The sequence below is a fragment of the Rhinatrema bivittatum genome, chromosome 12 (genome assembly GCF_901001135.1).
Source record: "Rhinatrema bivittatum chromosome 12, aRhiBiv1.1, whole genome shotgun sequence".
Classification (NCBI taxonomy): Eukaryota; Metazoa; Chordata; class Amphibia; order Gymnophiona; family Rhinatrematidae; genus Rhinatrema; species Rhinatrema bivittatum.
Genome location: NC_042626.1, coordinates 2,174,638 through 2,186,516, shown reverse-complemented (window position 1 = coordinate 2,186,516; position 11,879 = coordinate 2,174,638). Strand labels below are relative to the sequence as shown.

At 52.2% G+C, this 11,879-nt stretch overlaps 1 protein-coding gene across 1 annotated transcript; it reads right to left on the bottom strand.

Annotated features, from left to right (window-relative positions):
- Nucleotides 1–4,891: 4,891 nt before the first annotated feature.
- Nucleotides 4,892–11,843, bottom strand: BYSL (bystin like). Its single transcript, XM_029573017.1, is given in 8 exon segments — nt 4,892–5,480; nt 5,567–5,669; nt 5,801–5,807; nt 5,809–5,962; nt 7,492–7,625; nt 7,758–7,896; nt 11,257–11,416; nt 11,493–11,843. Coding segments are annotated over 8 exon segments (1,308 nt in total). The 5' UTR covers nt 11,755–11,843; the 3' UTR covers nt 4,892–5,131.
- Between the last annotated feature and the right edge of the window lie 36 nt (nt 11,844–11,879).

The following is an 11,879-nucleotide window of genomic DNA, read 5'->3' as shown; positions in this document are numbered from 1 at the left end:
GTGGACTCCGCAGTGTCGGCGGTCACGAAGAGGACGACTATCCCAGTGACGGGAGGTGCGGCGTTGCGGGACACACAGGATCGTAAGTTGGAAGTTTTCCTTAAGCGGGTTTTCGAGGTCTCACTCCTCACGTCTCAGAACCTGCCGTCCGATGAGGCTGCCCAGGCAGATCGGCTAGAAGCCGCAGTGGCGTATGGGGCGGACGCCTCGTACGACCTTTTTCGGGTCCTCGCAAGATCCATGGTTTCGGTAGTGGCAGCACGACGACTACTGTGGCTACGCAATTGGGCGGCTGATACGTCCTCTAAGTCCAGTCTGGGCTCTCTTCCCTTCAGGGGCAAGTTCCTCTTCGGGGAGGATTTGGACCAGATCATCAAGTCCCTGGGGGAGAACGCTGTTCATCGGCTGCCAGAGGATAGGTTTCGACCATCCAGAGCATTTTCTTCTTCTCGGACCAGAGCCAGAGCGCAACGGCGCTACAGGGGATACAGGCAGGCGGGCTCCCGGTCATCCGCCCCCAGGTCTCAGCCCTGGTTGCGCTCCTTTCGCGGGCGTCGGCCCGCACGCACTACTCCCGGAACCGGGAACCCCTATACCAAGTCTTCACAATGATGCCAGTCTCGCCCACTCCCCTGTCCCCAGGATTGGGGACCGACTAACTTATTTCTATGCGGAGTGGGCACGGATCACCTCGGACCAGTGGGTCCTGGATACCATAAAACACGGAATTTGTCCGCCCCCCGCAGGGAAGGTTCATCTTTTCCCCCTGTGGCTCGGACCTCAAGAGAGGAGCGGTGCAGCTGACTCTGGACAGACTCCAGGAGATAGGCACTATTGCGCCCGTGCCCTTCGGAGAGGTGGGCTCGGGCCACTATTCCATCTATTTCGTCGTACCAAAGAAGGACGGTTCCTTCCGGCCTATCCTAGACCTCAAGGAAGTCAACAAATCCCTTCGAGTCGTTCGGTTCCGCATGGAAACGCTCCGGTCAGTGATTGCGGCGGTGCATCGGGGGGAGTTCCTCTCCTCCCTGGACTTAACGGAGGCCTACCTGCACATTCCCATCCGCCCGGACCACCACCGTTTCCTTCGTTTCAAAATTCTGGACCAGCATTTTCAGTTCACGGCTCTCCCGTTCGGATTGGCGACGGCGCCGCGCACCTTCACCAAGATCATGGTAGTCGTGGCGGCAGCTCTCCGGAAGGAGGGCATCCTGGTTCATCCTTATCTGGACGATTGGCTCCTCCGGGCGAAGTCATTCGATCATGGACGCTCAACGGTGACTCGAGTAGTACGGTTTCTACATTCCCTGGGATGGGTAGTGAACTTCTCCAAGAGCTCCCTCATGCCCTCGCAACGCTTGGGTTTTTTTGGGGGCGACCTTCAACACCCTACTGGGCAAAGTCTTTCTGCGCCAGGACAAAGCTCAATCCTTGCGGGATCACACACGACGGTTCTCTGCTTTACCAGAGCCCACCTCCTGGGACTACCTGCAACTCCTGGGAGTGATGGGGTCCACCATCGACCTTGTACCTTGGGCTTTCGCGCACATCAGGACCTTACAGTGGGCGCTCCTCTCCCATTGGAAACCAGTATCGCAGGACTACCAGATGATTCTCCCGCTCCCGCAGAATGCCAGGGACAGTCTGGGCTGGTGGTTGGATCCGCCGAACCTGGCCCATGGCGTGTCCCTCGATCTGCCAAATTGGGTGGTGGTGACCACCGATGCCAGTCTAGCAGGCTGGGGTGCAGTCTGCGATCGAAGCGCCACTCAGGGGACGTGGTCCACGGTGGAGGCGAAGTGGTCAATCAACCGTCTGGAAACCAGAGCGGTCCGGCTAGCTCTGCGACATTTCCTCCCGCTTCTTCGGAACCGGGAAGTCAGAATCCTATCGGACAACGCTACCACCGTGGCCTACATCAACCGACAAGGAGGCACGCGCAGCCCGCAGGTCGCGCTCAAGGCGGCGCTGCTGATGCAATGGGCGGAGCGTCATCTCGTCCGGCTAGCGGCCTTGCACATCGCCGGTGTGGACAACGTCCAGGCGGACTTCCTCAGTCGTCAACTGCTGGACCCCGGAGAGTGGTCTCTCTCCGACAAAGCGATGCAACTTCTCGTCCATCGGTGGGGGGCCCCCCACTTGGATCTGATGGCGTCCGCTCTCAACGCCAAGGCTCCACGCTTCTTCAGTCGCCAGAGAGAGCGCGGCGCGGAGGGAGTGGATGCCCTGGTCCTCCCGTGGCCGCCACATCTGCTCTACGCTTTTCCACCATGGCCCCTGGTGGGCAGGATGCTCCGCAGAATAGAAAGCCATCAGGGGACCGTGGTTTTCGTTGCCCCAGAATGGCCCAGGCGACCCTGGTTTGCGGACCTGCTACAGCTGGTGATCGACGGGCCAATCAGGCTGGGGCACCTCCCCCAGCTCCTACATCAGGGCCCGGTATTTTTCGAGCAGGCAGAACTCTTCTGTCTTGCGGCCTGGCTTTTGAGAGGCGCCGCCTCCGGCGTCGGGGCTACCCGGAGGCGGTAGTATCCACGCTATTGCGGGCACGAAAGACATCGATGTCGGCGGCCTATGTTCGAGTCTGGAAAGTGTTCGAGCTGTGGTGTACCAGCCAGGCCACGAGACCCGCTAAGGCTTCTGTACCTCAGATCCTTCAGTTTCTACAGGCGGGGGTGGAAAAAGGGCTCGCCTATAATTCACTACGGGTTCAGGTGGCCGCCCTTGGTTCGCTGTTGAGCGATGGGGGCTCTCTTCTACAGCATCCTGACATTGCTCGTTTTCTCAAGGGTGTCAAGCATATGCGTCCTCCGTTACGGGACCCTTGTCCCTCCTGGAGTCTTAACCTTGTGCTTCGCTCCCTGTCGGGACCACCGTTCGAGCCGCTGCGCAGTGCAACGATAAAGGATCTCACTTGCAAGACTGTATTTCTTGTGGCCATCTGTTCCGCTCGACGCATCTCGGAGATGCAGGCTCTGTTGTGTAGAGAGCCCTATCTCCGTTTCTCCGACTCTGGAGTTTCGCTTCGCACCGTTCCCTCCTTCCTTCCGAAGGTGGTTTCTGCATTCCATGTGAACCAGACGGTGGAGTTGCCGTCCTTCTCTTCCTCAGAGCCGAAGTCTCTCCGTCTCTTGAATGTCAAGCGCACTCTGCGCCTCTATCTGGAGGCTACAAATGAGTTCCGGACCTCTGACCATCTCTTCGTACTCTGGGCCGGTCCTAAGAAGGGGTCTCAGGCCTCGAAGACTACCATTGCCAGATGGCTGAAGGCCGGCATTGCTGCTTCTTACATTGGGGCAGGTCGGATTCCCCCACCCGGAATCGTAGCGCATTCTACACGTTCTCAGGCGGCTTCCTGGGCGGAGGTTCGCTCGGTATCCTCGCAGGAAATTTGCAGGGCAGCCACCTGGAAATCGTTACATATGTTCTCGAGGCACTATCGTCTGCACCTCTCCTCTTCGGTCTCTGGACACTTTGGCGAGCAGGTTCTCCGAGCAGGCCTCGCAGGACCCCACCCGATTTAGGGAAGCTTGGGTACATCCCACTGTCTGGACTGATCCAGGTACGTACAGGGAAAAGAAAATTATTACTTACCTGCTAATTTTCGTTCCTGTAGTACCATGGATCAGTCCAGACGCCCACCGCGTTTGGGTTCTTGATCCTGCTCAGCTCTGCGCTGCTTCTTGCTCGCAGTGTTCTGTGTCTTCACAGTTGTTTCTTTTCGCTGTTTTTCACAGCTCCCTACAAGTTGGTAGGATGTTTGCAGTTACTTGTTGCGGTTACAATTGTTTTCATTATCTGTTTCCACAAACTTGATCCTTCGGGGGTTTCTAATCGGGCTTTGATATACTCGATACTGAACTCCTGCAGAGGGGGTAGTAGTATATATGGATACGCCCCCTCAAAGCTTGTGCTGACTCCATCTGCTGGATTGGGGACATAACCCACTGTCTGGACTGATCCATGGTACTACAGGAACGAAAATTAGCAGGTAAATAATAATTTTCTTTTGCTCACTCCCAGGGAGAGCAATGGCGTTCACCTGGCTGGTAATGTGTTATGAGCTTTTCCAAACCCCGCTATGCCAATCACCTTGATCACGTCCTCTGGCAATAGATTTCACCGAGTGAAAAAGAACTGGAGGCCGCACCTTCAAAAGATATAAACTGGCTGAAGTCAGTGCAGAGGGAGGTCAGTTCTATGGAAGGAGGCAGACTCAGCAGTAATCTCAGGCAATATTTCATTACAGAGGGGCTGGCGGATGCATGGAACGGCCTCCCAGGAGACGTAATGGAGATTAAACAAGCTTGGGATAAATACAGGGGATCTCTGAGGGAGTGGTGGGAATTGTAAGGGTTAGGTAAATTGGATGGATGGATGGATGGGCCACATGGTCTTTTCCTGCTGTCGTGGTTCTATGGTACGTGCCATGATTTCTTACTTTCGTGGAGTGTCCTGTATTATTTCCCCATTCCACCCTTCTCTTTTGCATTGAAGAGCCCTAACCTGGGCCAGCTCTCATCACGGCAGGCACGTTGCATCCCAGCCCATTAGAGAGAAAGAGCCTTACAGCAGACAAGCAGAGACCATCCTGCACGTGGTGAGGGCAGGGATCCCAGCAGCATGGAAATGAATAATCTATTAAAAGCACGTGCGAGAAGCCATCCAAGGGCCAAGTGCACGGCCTGCAGAGCTAACATAGTCCCATTACACAGCTCTGTACGAGTCCAATCTGCCCCCATACACAGGAAATACTTTACTGCATGTTAGGACATTAAAGAGGTCACAGCAAAAGAAGATTTGTACCTACAAGAGCAGAGCCCGGCTCCTGCTACTGATGAGATCTGATACAACTCAGCAAGATGATTAAAAAAAAAAAGCCCCACTCCAGTGAATGTCACAGTAAAGATTTTATAGATATAAATAATTTTCCATGGCAGGGAAGCTCAGTGCCTGGGTTTACTCTCCTGGTGGGGAGGGGACAGGGTGTCCAAGGAGAGTCTAAGGCACAGGGAGCTCTCTGTCCTCCTGCCAGTTTGTCCTTCCAGATATTCAGCTCAGAATCCAGCAGAGGGCCCTGGGAGCGGCAGTCACCCTTTACCTGAAGGCACAAGATGCCCCTGCCCTCACATCACTCCATCAGCACTGGCTGGGCGACCTCTGCATCCCGACAGCCAGAGTTCACCAATTCTCGCCGGACTTCAGCAGAAATCTGGGCGTGGGAATGGACCCTGAGCACTTCCAACAAAGCCTCTTTCTGCTCAGAGGACAAATCTTCCTTGTAGCGCTGGACAAAGGTGAGGAGGCACTGGTGCCAGAGAACAGGCAGGGCCCGCTTGTCAGTGCGGAAAGTCAAGAAGTGAAAGACCAGCGCATCCAGCACACGGAAAGGTAACGCGTACTTCTTATCAATCAGCAGGCGCAGAAAGACGCTGTTAGCTCCGTTATACTCCAGGCCTGCGAGCTTCAGCATGGCAGCACTAGAAGGGGAGAGAAGGGGAGAAGTAAGGGGAGGAGTCAGAGCAACGGGTCCCAGGCTTGAAGGCCTTCCTCCAGGCCGGGTTACCTGGAGTGAAGCACCGGGATTGAGCACTTCGTGAGGACGCTTCCCACGATGATGGCCTCTCTCAGAGTGCATGTCCCCGATTCACAGAGAGGGATGAGGATTCCTGCAGGAGAGACATTGCAGAAAACAGTCAGCACAGACCACAGTACGGGCACCGAACCAGCTGTGCATCTAGCGCAATCCCTCAGCCCTTTTCCAGGGGCGCCGCTCTCTCATACGTCCTAAGGGATTTACCTTTAAACCCAGGCACCAGGCTTGAATAAAGCCTTCTTCAAGGCCATATAGATGTGGAAATTGAGGCGTTTGTATTCTGTGATGTCATCTCGCACACGAGGGAGAAGCACCAGGTTATAAAACCTCTGGGCCATCCTTTCTTTAAGGTTAGAAGAGAAAATCCTGGGGGCAAAAAAACAGCAGATCAAAACCTATTTTTTTCATTTAATTCTTCTATTGATTGTGCAACCACAACCAAGCAGAATAAGGATCCAGCCACACAACACCGAGTGCATGCGAGCGCATCCAGCCACGCGACACCGAGTGCATGCGAGCGCATCCAGCCACGCGACACCGAGTGCATGCGAGCGCATCCAGCCACGCGACACCGAGTGCATGCGAGCGCATCCAGCCACGCGACACAGAGTGCATGCGAGCGGATCTTCCCTTCATTTTCTAAATTTTCCATTTCTTTAGTGACCCAAACCTATCCCTCCCCCCTGCTCATTAATAACACATTTTTCCTGATAGGTTAACAAAGCCCTAATCCAAGTTACATATTAATGAGGCCCAACACTGAAAAAACTGAGATACTTTCCCTTAAAGCATTTTGAGTAGTCAAAAATAGAATAAAAAACACTTGTGTCCTTGTTCCTGTTTCCAAGATACATATTTTCTCAAGTTTGGGCACTAAATTATATCGCTGGGCATACATTTTCCCCATCTGATAAAGAAATCTACCTTTGCCATCAGCACAGGAAATGAAGGCATTGTCTGTACCCCTGGTAGCGCCAATAGATTCCAGGCAGCTACTATGGTTTGTTGCACAAACCGCTGCTGTTTATCCCCTTTAGAGATTCATTAAGCAATGCATTCATGGGTAACAAGTTAAAGGAGAAAGGAAGAATATCATTCAACCATCTGCCAAACGTTTTGTGTCCTAGATCCTTGCACCATATGTGGTGGGAATGCTTCCCACCACATATGGTGCAAGGATCAAGCTCCGTGCATCCCTTCCAACATCCGTCGGATGAGTTGGGACTGGTGTACGAGACCATCCCAATAGGATTTTCTATCCTGCAGCTACGAGGCCTTTCCTCAGGGAGGGTTTCCCAGGCACTAATCCCCAGGGCTAGCAGGGAGATCTCTATTTAATAAGGTTTGCACTTTTGATATTATTCTGTCCAGTTTATCTGCATTTCTGCTCCTGCATTCGAACACTGAGACCCCTTGCCTCAGGCAATAAGTAATATTAGAGGAATGAATGAAGTGGTGGAGCTGTTTATAAGCAAGAAAAGTAGATGCTGGAAGGTCATACTTTCGCTGTAGTGTGCTGAAATCTAAAATGTCCTGTGAATCCCACTAATTATACCCTTATTTCTCCAGGATTGTAGTAAAGCAGAATCTGTACCAGCTGTGAATTGTTGCTTATTATATAGTGAAGAGCTATAATAGCAGCTTCCAGATATGCAGTGTGGCTTCCACTGCAGGGGGGTGGGGGAATCATAGCCAAATCTCTCTAGGCTGCCACATTAAAGCCGAGATCAAACCCTATTTAAATATGCCTAGCAGAACACTGAACATGGAGATGGGCGAGCGCCTAAACCGGACAGAGGCAGCCCTGGTGGGATGTTTGCAACGCAGTATGGCAGGGGTGTGCCGGGGGCCTCGGGGGATGGGGAAACGCCTGCAGGGAAAGGGGCAGCACACACCTGGTTGCTTGGTATAATGCCGCTGCGGTCCAGGTCTCTGGCTCCATAAGGTACAAGATCTGTTCCCAGTTGGACAGTGCAGGGACAATCTTGAAAGCTTTGGGAAGTTTTCCACTCCGGTATTTTGATAGCACCTGTCAGATAAGAAGCGTGTGTGTACAAGAGATGGCAGGACAAACTTCTGCAAGAGTTACAGCCCTCCGCCGAGGGCGCCCAAACCACCAGAGTTTGTGTGGATGTAGGGAGTCTGAGAACCAAAACCGTACCTCTTTAACCCCCTTGTACACTTCAAGGACGCGGGGATCCAGCTGGGGCATGGGCCTGCCAGAAACCTCCGACATCAGCGTCTCGACTTCGGTCTGCTTCTCTGTGATCTTCTCCAGGATGATGTCCGCCAGGGTGCGCCTGCGGGGTGGGATCCATAAAGACGTCACAGCACCTTTACCTTCACCTGCTTCTTATAGTTTGGTTTAGTCAAAGCTTGATGCCTCACCATCCACTCACAAAATCTATCACAGTTTGCATCCTTAAACAAATACCCATGTTTTCACCTGCTTCCTGAACTTAAGATCCTTCTGTTCTCCTCGGGTAATTAAAGGTCTGCTGTGTAAGTCTCTTTCTCGAGGGATCCCCAGGCAGCACTGCTGAGACGATCTCCCTTCTCACAACAGCAGGGATATTACAAACGCAGACACCTGAAGATCAGCCTTAGTATCTTAAACTGATTTCTAGCCTTGGCTGGCAACCAATGCAGGTCTCGTAAAACTGGGGGCATTGATGAGTTTGTAGGTTCTTTGTGCAAGCTTGCTTTGCTATTTTAAAGCCGTTGTTACCACTTCAAACCCCGACTCAGGAATTGCAATAATCAATTTTGCTTAAATTACAAGTCATGTGTAATAGATACTAAGCCCTTAGCGCAGTGGTTCCCATCCCTGTCCTGGGGACCCCCAGCCAGTCCGGTTTTCAGGATATCCACAGTGAATATGCATGAGAGAAAAGCTGCAAGTTATGCAGGCAGTGCACGCACATTTTCTCTCATCCTGAAAACCCGACTGGCTGGGCGCTCCCTAGGACAGGGATGGGAACCACTGCCTTAGAGGATGGTAAATGGGTGCCCACAACTTGAGTATTGTGTGCAATTCTGGTCACCCCTCTCTCAATAAAAGGTACAGAGGGACGTGGCAAAAGAAAAAACAACAGCCTTCCCCTGATCACACAACCCCGAGCAGGAAGCGATAGGGTTTCTTAGCATTCCCCTGCCTGCTCCTGCACTTACCGACAGTCACCCCAGCCAATCCCCGGCACTCCGGCCTCACACTGCTCCCCGAGCTGCACTGGCCCGCTTCCCGCAGGTTTGGACTCAGTTTTGTTTTTAAACTTTAGCAACTGAAAAGAAGATAAAGGGGTACTCTGGAGAGCCAAGTGTGAGTAGCAGAGGAAAGAGGAGGGAACCAGTCCCCTCCCCCTGCTCACTCACTCACCCCCAGGGAGGACGATTCCAAGTCAAAAGTCTGTCTTTTTTTTTTTTTTTTTACTTCAGACTGCAGGTTTTATATCTCTGCCACCTGCTGAAGACAGAAAGATACTGAGGGACTGCAGGAGGCACACTGGGTTATATGGCAATGTCAGTAAAACCTCTCTTCTCTGTCTCCATCTGCTAACAAGGAGACAAAACCCAGGAGTCTGGACTGATCTGGGTTATGAGCAGGAAAGGACAGTTATTTACTTAAAAAAAACTAAAACAGCCAGATTTCTTCACTCAGCTCACAGTCAAACTGTGGAATTTGTTGCCAGAGGAAGTGCTTAAGGCACAGTGGGGTTTAAATCCACAGCCGCAGTTGACTCATTCATTCACCTAGCACAAGAGAAGGCAACACCAGTCCTGCAGTGCCAAAAACAGGTTTGGTTTTCAGGATATCCGCAACGAATATGCATGAGGTAAATTTGCACACATTGCCTCTGTCGTACGCAAACACATCTCATGCATATTCATTGTGGATATCCTGAAAATGAGCCCTATTTGTGGCACTGCAGGATGGGAGTTCTCTACATCTGGTCTAAAGCTGGTGAAGTGGACTTTGGTCCTTAAAAGCTCATTGGTCTATAAAGGTGCCACGCACTTCTGGCATTTTTACCTCTGATCCAAGGATTTGATCTGTAAAAATATGACATTTGAAGCCCTGCTGCTCAGTCGGTCAGCACCACATAGACATTAAATAGAAGGGAAGCCAATATTAAGCCCCGAGATACTCTCCACACAACAAGCCACCTCTGAAATGTCCTCATTCCATCTATCTTGTCATCTTCCTCCCAAAAATAAAGCAAACCACTGACGTGCTTTCCCTCTGAATCCACTACTCCCCAGGAGCTCGGATTATCTCAGTACCACACAAATACTGACTGCCTATAAGACTTGCCATACTGGGTCAGACTGAGGATCCATCAAGCCCAGTACCCTGATTCCAACAGTGGCCAATCTAAGTCACACACACTCAGCAAGACACCGGATAGTAAAAAAATCCCCTGCTATATGAAGGAAGTTATACTTCTCTTAACAAGCCACTTTCTGTTCTCTTGTGCTAATGTCCCCCTTTTCTCTCCCTTACTATATTGTGCTGTGCGTGCTCAGTACTCTTCTATTGGATGTGGATTACTTGCCTTTCTAAACCCGAATTCTAGGCTAGTTACATTCAGGTACTGTACACATTTTCCTGCTCTAGCGGGTTTATAATCAGTGGCCGATGCAATAAGCTGAGCATTAAAAAGCTATACGATGGTTTCCAGTGCACATTTGTTTTTAACTCCTAATGCAATAAACTAATGACATGCGAATGCACTGGGAGTTAAAAAGCATAAAAACTGTAAGATATGTGCTCAGCACAGGCTGAAGGGAGGGAAGGCAGAGCAGTCTGAAACAGCTGCAGCCATCACTTAACCAGATAATACCGATTTAGCTAGCTGGCAGTGGGAAGCAGCTCCCAGATAGCCGGTTCAGTACGGATTTATCCAGGTAAGAGGCAGCAGTAACTTACCCACATAAGTAAGCTGCCACCATTTACCTGGATAAGTCTGTACTTATCTGCAACATTTTAAAATAGTTTTTCCCCTTCATTAGGGGTTTTAAGTGCCAGCAGATTAGTCCTGGAAATTTAATTCTAGCTCTGACCTGGAGTTAAATTTCCAGCACTAAAAAACATGCGCTGGTCTGATGCAGTCTCTCTGTATTGTGCGTTTGTTCACTTAATGCCCTCATTCGCATGGGATCTCCATGCGAGGGTACTAAGCACTACTCCCAATTAGACGCGCGCATTTTCTAAGCGCAAAACTCCTTTTGCACTCATAAAATGAGCTGATGCAATATCGGGTGCTAAGTTCAGCATGCCACTAAACATGTGGTTGGACACGCATGACATACACCCAATGCAATATCAGGATTAGCATGTCCATACCAGCATGTAGCTAACAGCGCTCATCATATGCAAATGTCATGTTAATGAAGCTATTAAATATGTAAAAAAAAAGTGCACCCGCACACATTTTAACCTTCAAAAATGAATGCCAGCCCAAAGGGAGAGAGGGAAAAGTGACTTGGTCAAAGTCGTAAAGCGCGGCAGTGGAATTTGAAGCCCGGCTTCCTGGTTCTGAGCCACTGCTCTGACCAGCGCACCACGCCTGAGGAGTAATTTTCCGCACACACAGCGGATTTCTGGGGCAGGATCGCTTTCCTTTCAGTGGTGGCTTCGGATCAGGCGTCCTGCATCTCACCTGAGGGGCGGATTCTTGTTCATGAACAGCTCCATGGCCCTCTCGTCCTCCGGGTCCACCTGCAGCGCCTCCGAGTACTCCTCCTCCTCCTCCTCCTGCGCAGCCCTCACCGGGGACGGCCACTCCTCATCATCGGAGTCCGATGCGTCGGCTTTGGACCCTGAAACGAGAGAGAGAGTCACGGGGAGCCTGGACGGATGCAGCCGCTGGGCACGGGGCCCGGGACCCGCTCTCACCCAGCACGGTGCTCCTCTGCCGCCGCGGCGCCACCACCCCGTGCTCGGCCTCCAGCTCCTCCTGCTGGATACGGGCCTGCTCCAGGATCCGCCGGGACAGCCTCTCGTCCACATAGCCGGGGTCAGCCTCCTGCGGCCCGGTGCCAGCCCGACGTTTCCTGCGCGCACTTAGCTTGGGAGCCTCGGCCTGCAGGATGTGCTCGGCCAGGGGCGGCGGCCGGGGCCCGACCCCAAGCCCCCGTTCTCTCCGGCCCTTTGGCATAGCGCGGCCAGACCCTCAGACGCGGACAGCACTGCGCCTGCGCCGAGAACCAGCCACGTCCCTCCCCTCCCGTAGCTACACTGGTAGACTCGGCAAGCCGCGCCCCTTATGGGCGGGCATTCTGC